Here is a 17,362-nt window from a genome sequence, read left to right as displayed (position 1 = left end):
TTAATTTTAAGTGTGCTTGATTATTTCTGTTTGAAGCCAACAGCCTACTATTGATAACATTATTAGTTCTGACAGGTTACACATTTTCCGGAACATATGTGAGAGTGCATGCACGGGTGAGGCTTCAAGGGAAAATTTGTTTCGGGGTCAGTTAGAAGTAACGTGTACAAATAATATTTGTGTCTTGAATCATTGTGAATGTGCTTGGCTAGATTGCACATCCCGTGCTTTCATGTGTTTACTGTCTTTCTGAAGTAGTTTGTCCCTGCTGACCAACTATCACATGCACTTAATGCTGGGTTGGTGATTGAAGCTCAGGAAAATATGTTTTCCTGCTTGCAGGTCTCCATTTTATAGTGAAGGAGACAGCTTGCCACCTGACACACCACATCCTCTTGAGCTTGAGATGTATGTACTTTGTACTTGGTCACATATTTTCTACTGGTTTTGCACGTTTTTTTTTAGACGTGCTAGCTATATTAAAGGGACTGACAACCAATTTTTCTTGAACCTGTTTTTTTGTGGCAAAATGGAAAGCTCCTCCTCGGTAGTGGTTAAACCTGTAGTGGTCGATTCCAAAAACATGTGGATATTTTGCAAGCAGAATTTTTCGTACTGAGAAGCCACTAAAGTAGTTAGTCTCCTCCAGCACTGTTGTGAAGCAATGGTGACGGCAACAGTCTTCCTCGCAAACTGTTCATTACGCTCATCGTTCCGATTTCACAGGAGGTAGTGCAGCTCTAGTTAATCACCTTCATATTGACATTTTCTACTGTTCTTGAAATAAAAAACGCCAGGCCTGCGCTGAAACCGCAGCACAGTCACAGCGAAAGCTGGAAGAGCGGTGTTTCTAGAGCACGTTGTAAGCTCTCTTGGGGCTACTAATACAAGTACACTAGCAAGGTACCCACTATGCCATAAATCACAATTTTTGTGAAGTTGGGAAGCACCTAGTAAGGCATTATTCTTGATTCTGCGGAGAAGCGAGGCACCAGCTACACGTCTGTAAGGCATTACGTGCACTTTGTTGACGCAATGACTGATGACGATGAAGAATTTTGGCTCAGCCCTTTGTAATGGGTTGGAAGCTTTAAACGGCCCACCAGTTATGCAATTTGCAGTGGGTGACGCCCGGTCGCTATTTCCCTCTCCCGCAATGCTGTATAACATACGTTGACGTGGGAGAGAGACGGGGGTTGGCGAAGAACTTTACTGAGACCCCGAAGAAATGGATCATGCACTTATGGGCTTCCTTGGCAACCAATACAAGTGCACTTGCGAGGAAACCACTATGCTATAAATCATTGTAATTTTTGAGAAGTAGGCAAGCAGGCACTATGCCATTTTTCGTCATTCTACGGAGAGCCGTGGTACCTGCCAAACGCATACATTTGCTGATTTTGGCTATTTTTGGGCTACTTCAAATTTTCGCGTTGGGCTATGTTTGGGCTACCTCGGAGTCCAATTTGGCGGTGAATTTCTGTACTCGTCTTGTGTGTTCTGCCAGAGCTGCTTATTACGAAGACACAAGCGAAGACCTGCTTCTTCATATCGTTGAGCCGTCGCTGAACGAAAACAGGTACATACGTGAACATTGCTGCTGTCAGCGCTTTGTTAACACTGTGAGTGCGATAAGTTTTTCTTGACTAGTAGACGATAAGTGACCATTTGTTAACGTAGCGAGCCTGTTGATGTGTATCGTTTCATCAGGATCAAGGCAAAGTTGTGTGATGTTAAGTGCGGGCGAGAGAGAGAGAAAAGACATTTATTTGGTCCAGAGGGAAGATGAGATGTTTACACATCCAACTCATGGCTGGTCCCATGTCGGGACGGGGAGGCCGAGCCCCTCCGCCTTCTCACGGGCCTTCCGGACAGCCAGGAGCTGGACGTTGTAGCTGGGGTCGTTGATAGCAGCGGTCCGCCAGGCTTCTTGACTGTAGTCCTGCAACGCAGGGCATCGCCAGAGCATGTGTTTCAATGAGCTAACGTCACCGCAGTCTGGGCGAACTTTTTTTTTGTAGTTTGGAGTGTAAAGCAAGTGTGTGCATGCGCGGCTGTGTTGGCGGCGGATTTGAATATAGTTGTGGCGGCGCTCTCCTCTGTCGGCAGTGTGGTTGGAAGGGGGGGGGGGGGGGCTGCTCACGATGGATCACTATTTTGGTTTAATAATTGTAGGGCGAGGACGGCGCCTGTGTGTAAGCGTCGACCGTGTCTAAAGCGCGTAGGCTTGGGCGTGTTGGTAATTGTTCGCTTTGAGTGCTAAAAAAGTGAACGTGTCTAAGAAAGTTCCATATGCTGCACGTCCTCTTTTCAACAGCTACAGGATCGTTATGCGACTACTATCAGAGACACGTTTTCCTTGTGTGTGACCAAACGTGTGCGTGTGTATGCATCCGCAAAGGCACGTATTTACCGTGATATTCGGGTTAATGCGTGTGCTTGCACTTACGCTTAGGTGTTAATACAGCCAGTTTCGTTAAATTGGGACAGACATTTCAATTCACCCGCAACATAGGTACCGATAGGTTGCCTGGTGGGGCCGGCACCCGTCCCTGTTGAGCCGTTCGTCAAACTTGAACTGTAGTCGAATGGAATCGATCCTTGTCTATGTGTGGCCGAATAGCCGTATCTTAACTGTGCAAGCACTAGGTTGAGCATTAGTGCATGCGTTCGAGCACAATTTATTTTATTCTGCTTGTTTCCACCATATATGGCTTTAATGATTTGTTCTGGTTATTAAGAATTGTATGCGTGTCGCCCGCATTGGCGTTAAAACTTCGCTAAATACCTTTATGTGTACGAACATTATGAAACAGTTGTTTGTAGCACCACCTCCAATGACATTTTCTGATAGGTGACAAGGCTAACGGTCTGTCCGATATAGTAAATTCTCCAGGCATGCGCTACAGATGTTAAAGAGGTCTGTGGTATGTGCAGCACATGAATAATTTATTGCTGAAAACTCTCAATAAAGTTATGCATACTTCATGGTACACATGCTTAAGTCATGCATGTGTTGCTGCTCAAATGTAAAATTAGCCAATGTATTTATGTGAGCACACAACAGATCTAGACTGTCTTTTTTCAAGCTGTTGGCATTGGAACAATTATACAACTTCAAACATCAGTTTCACCGAATGCTTATTGTGTATTGCTAAATTGTGGTCAGTAGCTTCCAGGATTCTGGGTCCCGGGGGTTGCTGAAGCTTGCATGCTTTATTGTGATGGCACGTGGTTCAAGATTGATGCCTTGTGTAAGTCTTAGCATTTCTGCCTTTTTTAGCCAACCAGAATCATTGAAACTAACGACCACAGCTTGGCAGTACACAATAGCCATTTAGCGAACCGGATTTCTGACATTATATAATCGCCCCAATGTGAGCAGCCTGAACAAAGCTACATTAGATGTATTCACAAGTTAACCCGTAATTTAATTTTAGATGTTACCTGCAATGGATGCATAATGAATGCGCATACCGTCATGTATGTGCAGTGGCATTGTGCTTTTGTGCAATAAATAAAATTTCATATGGTGCATATTGCATTGCATTCCCTTTAAGAAACACATCATATGAGTATCATAGTATATCTACAGAAATACAAATGTACCTGTGTGGATGCACTCATGCACCCGTTTGGCCAGCTGCAGGAACAGAATTCACTGATAGCAGCCAACGACATTACTTACACACAGAATTTAACTTTTCATTACACGTAGTCAACACATACAGCTCACAGGGGGCATCTTTGCCTAAGAGCTGTACCTTTGCGTTGGTGCATGAGTGTGCTAAAAGGGTAAAGTTCAGATCTTTGATATCAAATGTATAAAAAGTTCTGCCACAACACGCTCTTTGCTGCATTTATTCTTCAGCATGCCCTTTTTGCATTTATCACTGTGTGGAGTCAGATTTTACTGAATATGTTGGCTGTGCACTGCATTTATAACCACACAGAACTAAGAAAATTCCAGCATGACGGGAGCATACTGTATGTCCCACTCTTTCTTCTGAAACTTTTGGTCATTACTCCTGTTTTTGTTTTAGGCTTCCGGGTATGAGTCTACTGTAGGGAAGGAACACCGTGGCCCCACTTCTGTCGAAGGAACCAGAGTCGCCTGGGCAGCTGAAGATGGATTGTGCAACCAGCAGTGAAGAGCTGTGATCTTGTAATGTGCAAGTGTATGAACAGTCATCTTAAGTTAATCTAACACCAATTACATTACCTTGTCAAATTTTGTGATTTTGTAATGCGTAAGTTTATACGCAGTTACATAGAGTGAGCTGTAAATAACCCCTGGGCAAGATTGTGATCATGCAGTTTGGCGGTTTTTACAGCACATAAGTTTTAGAAATATTGTCACACTCTTACTTTTCTGCCCTTTTTTTCAGTTGTGTATCTGCACTGTCAACGAAGGAAAGCAGATGATTTTTCAAGGGCTCGTTTATCTTTGTTAGACACAATATTAATGAGAACTAACAGACAATAACGCCAAGGAAAATACAGGGGGTGTTATCTGTAGTATTTAGAATATAAATGTGAAGAAAGTAAAGTGGACGAAAAGATGACTTGCCGCCGGCAGGGACCGAACCTGCGACCTTCGAATAACGCGTCCGATGCTCTACCACTGAGCTACGGCGGCGGTCATCCTCCCGTCCACTTTCTGGGGTATACATGTTGATTTAAACCTAGGAGTGTTAGTCAGCGCCAATCGCAGCCATGGCGGCGAGTGTGGAACACTCTTTTTTTGCCTGTTGGCGTCACGTAGCACGTGATCTTTTTACGAGTTGGCAGCTGACCAATAATCCCTCGCATACTACCTGAAGGCATTAAGTCTGCCAGGACGAGACCCTCGCTATGAATGAAGGAAAGCAGATGATTTTTCAAGGGCTCGTTTATCTTTGTTAGACACAATATTAATGAGAACTAACAGACAATAACGCCAAGGAAAATACAGGGGGTGTTATCTGTAGTATTTAGAATATAAATGTGAAGAAAGTAAAGTGGACGAAAAGATGACTTGCCGCCGGCAGGGACCGAACCTGCGACCTTCGAATAACGCGTCCGATGCTCTACCACTGAGCTACGGCGGCGGTCATCCTCCCGTCCACTTTCTGGGGTATACATGTTGATTTAAACCTAGGAGTGTTAGTCAGCGCCAATCGCAGCCATGGCGGCGAGTGTGGAACACTCTTTTTTTGCCTGTTGGCGTCACGTAGCACGTGATCTTTTTACGAGTTGGCAGCTGACCAATAATCCCTCGCATACTACCTGAAGGCATTAAGTCTGCCAGGACGAGACCCTCGCTATGAATGAAGGAAAGCAGATGATTTTTCAAGGGCTCGTTTATCTTTGTTAGACACAATATTAATGAGAACTAACAGACAATAACGCCAAGGAAAATACAGGGGGTGTTATCTGTAGTATTTAGAATATAAATGTGAAGAAAGTAAAGTGGACGAAAAGATGACTTGCCGCCGGCAGGGACCGAACCTGCGACCTTCGAATAACGCGTCCGATGCTCTACCACTGAGCTACGGCGGCGGTCATCCTCCCGTCCACTTTCTGGGGTATACATGTTGATTTAAACCTAGGAGTGTTAGTCAGCGCCAATCGCAGCCATGGCGGCGAGTGTGGAACACTCTTTTTTTGCCTGTTGGCGTCACGTAGCACGTGATCTTTTTACGAGTTGGCAGCTGACCAATAATCCCTCGCATACTACCTGAAGGCATTAAGTCTGCCAGGACGAGACCCTCGCTATGAATGAAGGAAAGCAGATGATTTTTCAAGGGCTCGTTTATCTTTGTTAGACACAATATTAATGAGAACTAACAGACAATAACGCCAAGGAAAATACAGGGGGTGTTATCTGTAGTATTTAGAATATAAATGTGAAGAAAGTAAAGTGGACGAAAAGATGACTTGCCGCCGGCAGGGACCGAACCTGCGACCTTCGAATAACGCGTCCGATGCTCTACCACTGAGCTACGGCGGCGGTCATCCTCCCGTCCACTTTCTGGGGTATACATGTTGATTTAAACCTAGGAGTGTTAGTCAGCGCCAATCGCAGCCATGGCGGCGAGTGTGGAACACTCTTTTTTTGCCTGTTGGCGTCACGTAGCACGTGATCTTTTTACGAGTTGGCAGCTGACCAATAATCCCTCGCATACTACCTGAAGGCATTAAGTCTGCCAGGACGAGACCCTCGCTATGAATGAAGGAAAGCAGATGATTTTTCAAGGGCTCGTTTATCTTTGTTAGACACAATATTAATGAGAACTAACAGACAATAACGCCAAGGAAAATACAGGGGGTGTTATCTGTAGTATTTAGAATATAAATGTGAAGAAAGTCCTTCATTCATAGCGAGGGTCTCGTCCTGGCAGACTTAATGCCTTCAGGTAGTATGCGAGGGATTATTGGTCAGCTGCCAACTCGTAAAAAGATCACGTGCTACGTGACGCCAACAGGCAAAAAAAGAGTGTTCCACACTCGCCGCCATGGCTGCGATTGGCGCTGACTAACACTCCTAGGTTTAAATCAACATGTATACCCCAGAAAGTGGACGGGAGGATGACCGCCGCCGTAGCTCAGTGGTAGAGCATCGGACGCGTTATTCGAAGGTCGCAGGTTCGGTCCCTGCCGGCGGCAAGTCATCTTTTCGTCCACTTTACTTTCTTCACATTTATATTCTAAATACTACAGATAACACCCCCTGTATTTTCCTTGGCGTTATTGTCTGTTAGTTCTCATTAATATTGTGTCTAACAAAGATAAACGAGCCCTTGAAAAATCATCCTTCATTCATAGCGAGGGTCTCGTCCTGGCAGACTTAATGCCTTCAGGTAGTATGCGAGGGATTATTGGTCAGCTGCCAACTCGTAAAAAGATCACGTGCTACGTGACGCCAACAGGCAAAAAAAGAGTGTTCCACACTCGCCGCCATGGCTGCGATTGGCGCTGACTAACACTCCTAGGTTTAAATCAACATGTATACCCCAGAAAGTGGACGGGAGGATGACCGCCGCCGTAGCTCAGTGGTAGAGCATCGGACGCGTTATTCGAAGGTCGCAGGTTCGGTCCCTGCCGGCGGCAAGTCATCTTTTCGTCCACTTTACTTTCTTCACATTTATATTCTAAATACTACAGATAACACCCCCTGTATTTTCCTTGGCGTTATTGTCTGTTAGTTCTCATTAATATTGTGTCTAACAAAGATAAACGAGCCCTTGAAAAATCATCTGCTTTCCTTCATTCATAGCGAGGGTCTCGTCCTGGCAGACTTAATGCCTTCAGGTAGTATGCGAGGGATTATTGGTCAGCTGCCAACTCGTAAAAAGATCACGTGCTACGTGACGCCAACAGGCAAAAAAAGAGTGTTCCACACTCGCCGCCATGGCTGCGATTGGCGCTGACTAACACTCCTAGGTTTAAATCAACATGTATACCCCAGAAAGTGGACGGGAGGATGACCGCCGCCGTAGCTCAGTGGTAGAGCATCGGACGCGTTATTCGAAGGTCGCAGGTTCGGTCCCTGCCGGCGGCAAGTCATCTTTTCGTCCACTTTACTTTCTTCACATTTATATTCTAAATACTACAGATAACACCCCCTGTATTTTCCTTGGCGTTATTGTCTGTTAGTTCTCATTAATATTGTGTCTAACAAAGATAAACGAGCCCTTGAAAAATCATCTGCTTTCCTTCATTCATAGCGAGGGTCTCGTCCTGGCAGACTTAATGCCTTCAGGTAGTATGCGAGGGATTATTGGTCAGCTGCCAACTCGTAAAAAGATCACGTGCTACGTGACGCCAACAGGCAAAAAAAGAGTGTTCCACACTCGCCGCCATGGCTGCGATTGGCGCTGACTAACACTCCTAGGTTTAAATCAACATGTATACCCCAGAAAGTGGACGGGAGGATGACCGCCGCCGTAGCTCAGTGGTAGAGCATCGGACGCGTTATTCGAAGGTCGCAGGTTCGGTCCCTGCCGGCGGCAAGTCATCTTTTCGTCCACTTTACTTTCTTCACATTTATATTCTAAATACTACAGATAACACCCCCTGTATTTTCCTTGGCGTTATTGTCTGTTAGTTCTCATTAATATTGTGTCTAACAAAGATAAACGAGCCCTTGAAAAATCATCTGCTTTCCTTCATTCATAGCGAGGGTCTCGTCCTGGCAGACTTAATGCCTTCAGGTAGTATGCGAGGGATTATTGGTCAGCTGCCAACTCGTAAAAAGATCACGTGCTACGTGACGCCAACAGGCAAAAAAAGAGTGTTCCACACTCGCCGCCATGGCTGCGATTGGCGCTGACTAACACTCCTAGGTTTAAATCAACATGTATACCCCAGAAAGTGGACGGGAGGATGACCGCCGCCGTAGCTCAGTGGTAGAGCATCGGACGCGTTATTCGAAGGTCGCAGGTTCGGTCCCTGCCGGCGGCAAGTCATCTTTTCGTCCACTTTACTTTCTTCACATTTATATTCTAAATACTACAGATAACACCCCCTGTATTTTCCTTGGCGTTATTGTCTGTTAGTTCTCATTAATATTGTGTCTAACAAAGATAAACGAGCCCTTGAAAAATCATCTGCTTTCCTTCATTCATAGCGAGGGTCTCGTCCTGGCAGACTTAATGCCTTCAGGTAGTATGCGAGGGATTATTGGTCAGCTGCCAACTCGTAAAAAGATCACGTGCTACGTGACGCCAACAGGCAAAAAAAGAGTGTTCCACACTCGCCGCCATGGCTGCGATTGGCGCTGACTAACACTCCTAGGTTTAAATCAACATGTATACCCCAGAAAGTGGACGGGAGGATGACCGCCGCCGTAGCTCAGTGGTAGAGCATCGGACGCGTTATTCGAAGGTCGCAGGTTCGGTCCCTGCCGGCGGCAAGTCATCTTTTCGTCCACTTTACTTTCTTCACATTTATATTCTAAATACTACAGATAACACCCCCTGTATTTTCCTTGGCGTTATTGTCTGTTAGTTCTCATTAATATTGTGTCTAACAAAGATAAACGAGCCCTTGAAAAATCATCTGCTTTCCTTCATTCATAGCGAGGGTCTCGTCCTGGCAGACTTAATGCCTTCAGGTAGTATGCGAGGGATTATTGGTCAGCTGCCAACTCGTAAAAAGATCACGTGCTACGTGACGCCAACAGGCAAAAAAAGAGTGTTCCACACTCGCCGCCATGGCTGCGATTGGCGCTGACTAACACTCCTAGGTTTAAATCAACATGTATACCCCAGAAAGTGGACGGGAGGATGACCGCCGCCGTAGCTCAGTGGTAGAGCATCGGACGCGTTATTCGAAGGTCGCAGGTTCGGTCCCTGCCGGCGGCAAGTCATCTTTTCGTCCACTTTACTTTCTTCACATTTATATTCTAAATACTACAGATAACACCCCCTGTATTTTCCTTGGCGTTATTGTCTGTTAGTTCTCATTAATATTGCACTGTCAACAGCGTCAATATGCTTTTTAAATTTCTGATGCCTCTACAGTAAGGTTTCATGGTTCCAGATAGTTTACTTGTTAACTACTATGTATGAGGGGAAGTCAAGAAGTAAAGGCACATTTGAGAAACGGTACACTTATTCTAATTATAGAAAACTGAAGCATACATTATTTTTGCTACATTACCTGCCTGCACTTCAACGCACTTTGTGCAACGTTTCACAAGTTTCTTGATTCCGTCAGAAAAAAAAAGTTTTTTTTGGTTGCACCTGTAACCAATTTTGCACAGCATCATGACTTCTGCGTCAATAGCGAATCTTGTTCCCCCGAGTGCTTCTTTCAATGGTCCAAACGTATAAAAATAGCTTGGAGCCAGGTTTGGACTGTGTAGTGGGTGTTCCAGCAATTCAAAACCCAAGTTCTTTATTGTTTTGGCAGTCCGCTTGGCAGAATGTGGCCGAGCATTATCTTGCTGCAGGATGACACCTTTTCGCAGTTTTCCATGACATTTGGATCAGATTGGAGGTTTCAGTTTGGTTCGCAACACGTCACAATAGTCCACACTGTTCACAGTTTCGCCTTTCTGGGTGAAATGAACGGCTAGGACACCTTCCTTGTTCCAGAATAGTGTTAGCATAATCTTATGAGCTCATGGTTGACGTTCAAATTCCTTAAATTCTGGTGATGAGTGTTTCTAAACCATGTTCGCAGCTTTACCTTCCGGTTTGTGATGATGTACCCAAGTTTCATACACAGCAACAATTTGCTTTAAAAAAATCCCATCTCTGCAAAGGTCGGCAAAAAATTTGGAGCTCACTCAGACTCACTCATAAAATGTATACTGCCTTTAGGGCTCACTCAGACTCGCCAAACTTTTTCTCAACTGGACTCACTCAGACTCAGACTCACTATACTTTTTGTCAACCGGACTCACTCAGACTCACGGCTCGATCCAAGTCTGAGTGAGTCGACTCATGATTCCGTTCACCTATAATTAGCTTTTTCTACCGTAGTGTCAATGCTCTTTAACACCAATATCTCGCATAATCGGTGCTCTACTTTGCACATTTTGATCTCGTACCTTCAAATACGAGTTATCAGAGTTTGCAATTCAGTAAGGACATCTCTATTAAAAGAGGTGACTATTTTTATCAATAACTTCCCGTGAAAGAAACTGCGGGAGGAGGTCAAGGCATTTCCTCTCCCTGTCCCTGCGCAACTCACGCCTCTGGTCAATAAATATCGATCTGACGTATGAACGGTAGCGCGTGGAAGTATGCGTTAGTAGACGTGAGTATAAACGTGAGCCGACATAAGGCTGATAGTAATGCTGAAGTTGAGGTGATAGGACCATAGGTCGGCAAAAGATGTGGAGCTCACTCAGACTCACTCATGAAATCTATCTTGCCTTTAGGGCTCACTCGGACTCAGGCTCACAAAAATTTTCCTCAACCAGACTCACTCTGTCTCAGACTCAGTAAAATTTTTCTCAACCGGACTCACTCGGACTCAGACTCAGATTCACGTCTCGATCTGAGTGATTCGACTCATGAGTGAGTTTGCCGACCTATGCATCTCTGTCACGACGATAACGGGTCAAATGTTTACGAGAGAGATGTCCAAACTTTGTGCCTTATGCTGTGCTGATAATTCATTTAGGACCCACCTTGCACACACTTTAGAAAAATTTAGCCTGTTTTATATAGGACGGTCTAACAACTTTCAATATACCGTCGGTAGGTTGTATCGACTTTTCCCAATAAACTGTTTATTGACAGATTGTACAAACTTTTGTAAGGTAATGATGCTGCAGTGGGGTTTTGTGAGCGTATGCCCTACTTAGTTCTTCACCTGGTTCTTTCTGAAGAGGGTTGCTTGAATGTATGGCATTTCATAATATGAAATGCGCTCGAGCCTGTCCTCAAGGGTGTTGCTGACACTCTTCTGTCCGTTCCGTGATGTGATGATCACTCCGCCGCAGCAGCTGTCGCCCAAAAAGTTGGACAGGTCCACGACAGCGCTGCCACTGATGCCAGTTGTTTGTGTGAAAACTTTTGAGGCGGTCACGAGCGCTTCCTTCACGAACTGGACATCCGTCTGTCGGCATCGTACAAGGACATCTCCCTCCAGCAGCTGGTATAAGCCCTGCATGAAGCAAGAGATATGAAAAGCAGAGAAAGAAACTCTTATGCCTTCGCCTAGGTCGACTCGAAGGCGAAAGCCATCTCTTTCTTCTTAGTCGATGTATTGATCCTCCCCCGCCCCCCTGTGGGAGCTGTCTGCACCTAACGTCATTTTCCTCTATCTGCCTCCAGAACCAGAGACATTGCAAGTTCTCTGTACCTCAAACAGTATTTTACTGCCTCAGTGATCGGCCCACGTTTGCCCAATCTCCGATGTCATGCGATGACGTCATCATGTGGCGTCACGTTCTCTCACGATCATGTGACGTCTTTTAAGACTTTTGTCTTAATAACGGCAGACAAGTCGATTATTCGATCGTTGGTGTTATAACATCTAATCGCTGGCATTTGGGGTGATAATCTCTAGCCAGAATTAGCAATCCTTCAAGGAACACCGGGCGACATTACACATAATTTAGGCAACACCGTAGGTACAGTACTTATGGACTGAAGCACAAAAACTTTGGTCCAGGCAAAAGGGGGCAAGAAGCTACGTCCTTTCATCAGCGCAAGTCATGACCTTGAGCGCTTTCTTTCATTTCTTTTTCTTCGGCTGCGTGGCGTACTTTCAGTGTAATATAATAATAATATCTGCGGTTTAACGTCCCAAAACCACGATATTATTATGAGACACGCCGCTGTGGAGGGCTCCGGAAATTTCGACCATCCGGTGTTCTTTAACATGCACTGACATCGCGCGGTACACGGGCCTCGATCTACTACTTCGCCTCCACCGAAATGCGGCTGCCGCGGCAGGGGTCGAACCCGTGACCTCCGGGTCAGCAGCCGAGCACCGTAACCACTGATTAATCGCGGCAGAGAGGGTACGCCGACCCATGCTGTCAGCTGTAGCGTTGGCTAACGCTGGTTTACCGAGGTCATAATAATGTAATAAATAATGCATCTTAGAATAACAGAGAGCTGAGCTAGTTGGTAAGTATTCATTCTAAAAAGATAGGGCGTGCAAACACAGACACAAGAAAGAAGTCAGGACACCACAAACGCCGACTAACAACTGAACAGACGCACAACGGCGGAAAAGAAAGAAGGCACGAAAACTTATCTGCGCATGCCCATGCAATGGGCGAACCTATCAATCCGGCATGCGTGGGGGTCTACGTGAAAGATAACTGTTAAGGCATTTGATTTTACCTTTATGCAAGTTAATCGAAGGTTGGCTCATGCATGCGCTACCACTATTCTCGATATGCCATGCCTCAATCATCAGGCGTGTTTCTTCATTCCTATGCCGGTACAAAACTGCGCATTCATTGAATTTTGGCGTTACATAGAGTGAGCTGTAAATAAGCCTTAGGCAAGTTTGTGATCATGCAATTTGGCGGTGTTTACAGCACATGCGTTCTACAAATAGTATTTCTCATTCCTTTTTTTTAGTTGTTTACGTGCACTGTGAACAGCGTCAATATGCTCTTCTAGCTTCTGATGACTCTAATGTAAATTTTAATGGTTCCAAATAGTTTACTTGTTAACTACTATGTATGAGGTGAAGTAAAAAAGTAAAGGGACATTTGAGAAAATGTACACTTATAATGTCACGTGGTCGTGACGTTGACAGAAGGCAGCACTCAGCACGTCAGAGATGAAACTCTTTATTTGGCCGAACTTGTGGCCGGGAAACTGAAAAGCAATACACTGATAGCGGCGAATAGAGCGTCGACCGTCGATCAACTGACAAGCGGTGAAGCGCGTCGGCTTTTATACAGGCGCTATCGAACTTTCCAGCGATATCGCTGGTTGTTGCAATCTCTAGAATAAGCTCGAGTGTTCGCGTCTCGCGCGCAATCTTAACAAAATGATCTACAATACTCGTGAAGCTTCTCGAACAATGTGGCGCGGTTTGCGCTAAGCGTTGCTGACAGTCTTTGTGGGCAAAAAGTGAATACAGCAAAATGATAATAAGAAACGCCCGTGGCAATGCCCCCCTCTGAAAAAGCATCGTCCCGATGCTTAAAACAGAACAGGCCAATGCATGCAACAATAAATAACAAGAACAAAGTACAATAAACAATAAGCACAAGCAAGAAAGTACAATAATAAAGGAGAATCACAGTCCTTAGATTCGCTAACGGGCGTAATATGGTTTGAGGCGCACGACATGGACGACTTCAGGTCGTGCACGGCGCCGCTGAGAGTTCGTAATGCCGTCAGGCACAACCTCGTAGTCGAGTGCGCCGAGGCGTCGAAGTACTCTGTACGGTCCGAAGTATCGTCGAAGAAGCTTCTCACTACGTCCCCGTCGGCGTATTGGCGTCCATACCCATACACGGTCACCGGGTTGGTATTCCATGTGGCGTCGTCGAAGTCTGTAGCGGCGGCTGTCAGTCGTCTGCTGGTTCTTGATCCGTAGACGGGCGAGCGGTCGTGCTTCTTCGGCGCGCTGTAGGTAGGTGGTCACGTCGGTGTTTTCCTCGTCGGTAACGTTTGGTAACATGGCGTCGAGCGTCGTTGCCGGGCTCCGTCCGTAGACCAACTTGTATGGCGTCATCTGCGTCGTTTCTTGTACGGCCGTGTTGTACGCGAAGGTCACGTACGGAATTCTAGATAGCGTCCCACGTCTTGTGTTCGACGTCGACGTGCATGGCCAGCATGTCGGCGATGGTCTTATTGAGACGCTCGGTCAGGCCGTTGGTCTGTGGGTGGTACGCGGTGGTGCGGCGGTGGCTTGTGTGGCTGTATTCCAAGATCGCCTGAGTTAGGTCAGCCGTAAACACCGTACCTCTGTCGGTGATGAGCACCTCTGGGGCGCCGTGTCGAAGGACGATGCTCTCAACGAAGAACTTGGCTACCTCAGCGGCACTGCCTTTGGGCAAGGCCTTTGTCTCGGCGTAGCGGTTGAGGTAGTCAGTTGCTACGACGATCCACTTGTTGCCGGAAGTCGACGTCGGGAACGGCCCCAGTAGGTCCATCCCGATTTGCTGGAACGGCCGGTGAGGTGGTTCGATTGGCTGCAGAAGTCCCGCTGGCCTAGTCGGCGGTGTCTTCCGTCGCTGACAGTCTCAGCACGTCCTTACGTAGCGAGTAACGTCGGCGGCAAGGCGCGGCCAGTAGTACTTTTCCTGTACTTGTGCGAGCGTGCGGGAAAGTCCGAGGTGTCCAGCCGTCGGGTCGTCGTGCAGGGCATGCAGAATTTCTGGTCGCAGTCCTGAAGGTACAACGATAAGGTAGCTGGCTCGGGCTGGAGAGAAGTTCTTCTTTACGAGGACGTTATTTTTCAAAGAAAATGATGTCAACCCTCGCCTGAATACTTTTGGGACAACGATGGTCCTGCCCTCAAGGTATTCCACTAAACTCTTTAGTTCCGGGTCGGCTCGCTGTCGTTCGGCGAAGTCGTCGGTACTTATGGCTCCCAAGACGCTGTCATCATCCTGGTCGTCGGGCGGTGGTGGGTCGACGGGGGCACGAGACAAGCAGTCGGCGTTGGAGTGTTTCTTTCCGGACTTGTACACGACGGTAATGTCAAATTCTTGAAGTCTTAGGCTCCACCGTGCAAGGCGACCTGAAGGGTCCTTCAAGTTAGCTAGCCAACGCAAGGCGTGATGGTCGCTCACAACTTTGAAGGGCCTGCCGTAGAGGTAGGGGCGAAACTTTGACGTAGCCCAGATGATGGTGAGGCACTCCTTTTCTGTTGTGGAATAGTTGGCCTCTGCCTTAGACAGTGACCGGCTAGCATAACTGATAACTCTTTCCAGTCCTTCCGTCCGCTGCACAAGGACGGCGCCGAGTCCTACGCTGCTTACATCGGTGTGAATCTCCGTATCGGCGTATTCGTCGAAATGCGCAAGTATCGGAGGCGTCTGCAGGCGTCGTTTCAGTTCATGAAATGCTTCGACTTGCGCTGTTTGCCACCTGAATTCGACGTCGGTCTTCGTGAGCTGCGTTAGTGGCTCGGCGATCCGTGAAAAGTCTTTGACAAAGCGTCTGTAATAGGCGCACAAGCCGAGAAATCGGCGCACGGCCTTCTTGTCGGTGGGTGGCGGGAACGCAGCGATGGCAGCTGTTTTCTGCGGGTCTGGGAGCACTCCAGTCTTGCTGATCACGTGACCCAAAAACAAGAGCTCCTCGTACGCGAAGCTGCACTTTTCTGGCTTCAGGGTAAGCCCGGAGTTCTTGATTGCTTGAAGTACGGATTGAAGTCGCTGGAGGTGTTCGTCGAAGTTCGAGGAAAACACAACGACGTCGTCCAAGTAAACAAGGCAAGTCTGCCACTTCAAGCCAGCTAATACAGTATCCATGACTCGTTGGAAAGTCGCAGGTGCCGAGCAAAGACCGAAGGGCATGACCTTGAACTCGAACAGGCCGTCCGGTGTTATGAAGGCAGTCTTTTCTCGGTCTCTCTCGTCGACTTCGATTTGCCAGTAGCCGGTCTTGAGGTCCATTGAAGAAAAGTACTTCGCGTTGTGAAGTCGGTCTAGGGCGTCGTCTATACGTGGGAGAGGGTACACGTCCTTTTTCGTGATTTTGTTCAGGCGACGATAATCGACGCAGAAACGTAGGGTCCCATCCTTCTTCTTCACTAACACCACGGGTGACGCCCACGGACTCTTTGAAGGCAGGATGATGTCGTCGCGTAGCATTTCGTCGACTTGTTTTTTTATGGCCTCACGTTCTCGCGTCGAAACTCTGTATGGGCTCTGACGAAGTGGCCTGGTACTTTCTTCTGTTATGATGCGATGTCTTGCGACCGGTGTCTGCCGAAGTCTGGACGACGATGAAAAGCAGTCCTTGTATTGCAGGAGCAGGGCTTTGAGCTGGTCTTGCTTGACCTTCGGAAGGATCGGGTTGACGTCGAAATCTGGTTCGGGACCTCGATTCGTCGAAGCAGGTTCGGCAGCATCGAAGAGGGCGAAAGCATTGCTGGCGGCCTCACATTCGTCGATGTAGGCGACCGTCGTACCAATGTTGAGGTGCCTATATTCGTGGCTGAAGTTTGTCAGCAATACCTTTGTTTTACCGTCACGCAGCTGGGCTATACCTCTCGCGACACAAATTTGACGGTTCAGGAGTAGGTGCTGATCGCCCTCGATGACGCCTTCATGGTTCGCAGCTTTTTCGGTGCCGACGGAAATAATGACACTGGAGCGCGGCGGAACGGTCACCTGCTCTTCTATCACATTAAGTGCATAGTTCCCTGGCGTCGCGTGGGGCGGGAGCGCTTTGTCTGAGGTTAGTGTTATCGACTCAGACCTCAGGTCGATGACGGCACCATGGTCACTTAGGAAGTCCATTCCAAGTATCACATCCCTGGAGCAGTTTTGTAGGATTACAAAGCTCGTAGGATAAGTCCGGTTATTGATGGTGACTCTCGCCGTGCAGACACCAATCGGCGTTATCAGGTGGCCTCCAGCTGTCCGGATTTCGGGTCCACTCCAAGCGGTCTTTTCTTTCTTCAGCTTGGTGGCGAATGGCCCACTGAGGACGGAATAGTCGGCCCCAGTGTCGACGAGACCGGTGACGTTGTGGCCGTCGATGAGAACGTCGATGTCGCTAGTACGTCGTCTTGCGTTGCGGTTGGGTCGCGGCGTCGGGTCACGGCTGCGTCGGTTTGTTCCGCTACTTCCATGTTGCGTCATCGGGTCTTCTTTGGTCCGCGTGGTTTCATCGGGACGTCTTCGTCTGCTTCGCGTCGTGTTCTGCAGGTCTCGTCGCATAGTCGTCGTCGGCGGCCACGGAGGATCTTCGGCATTTCGTCGTACAGCAAC

At 47.3% G+C, this 17,362-nt stretch overlaps 1 protein-coding gene across 1 annotated transcript in view; it reads right to left on the bottom strand.

Annotated features, from left to right (window-relative positions):
* Nucleotides 1-1,792: 1,792 nt before the first annotated feature.
* LOC119395820 (elongation factor Ts, mitochondrial) overlaps nt 1,793-17,362 on the bottom strand; it is a 72,051-nt gene continuing 56,481 nt past the window's right edge. Inside the window, exons 10-11 of the mRNA XM_049416780.1 lie at nt 11,311-11,604; nt 1,793-1,942 (exon numbers count right to left, since the gene is read on the bottom strand). Of these exons, the coding sequence (XP_049272737.1) occupies nt 1,808-1,942; nt 11,311-11,604 (429 nt within the window). The 3' untranslated portion in view covers nt 1,793-1,807. The remainder of the gene's footprint in view (nt 1,943-11,310; nt 11,605-17,362) is intronic.

The sequence above is a fragment of the Rhipicephalus sanguineus genome, chromosome 6 (assembly GCF_013339695.2).
Source record: "Rhipicephalus sanguineus isolate Rsan-2018 chromosome 6, BIME_Rsan_1.4, whole genome shotgun sequence".
NCBI lineage: Eukaryota > Metazoa > Arthropoda > Arachnida > Ixodida > Ixodidae > Rhipicephalus > Rhipicephalus sanguineus.
This window is presented reverse-complemented; position numbering and strand designations above follow the sequence as displayed.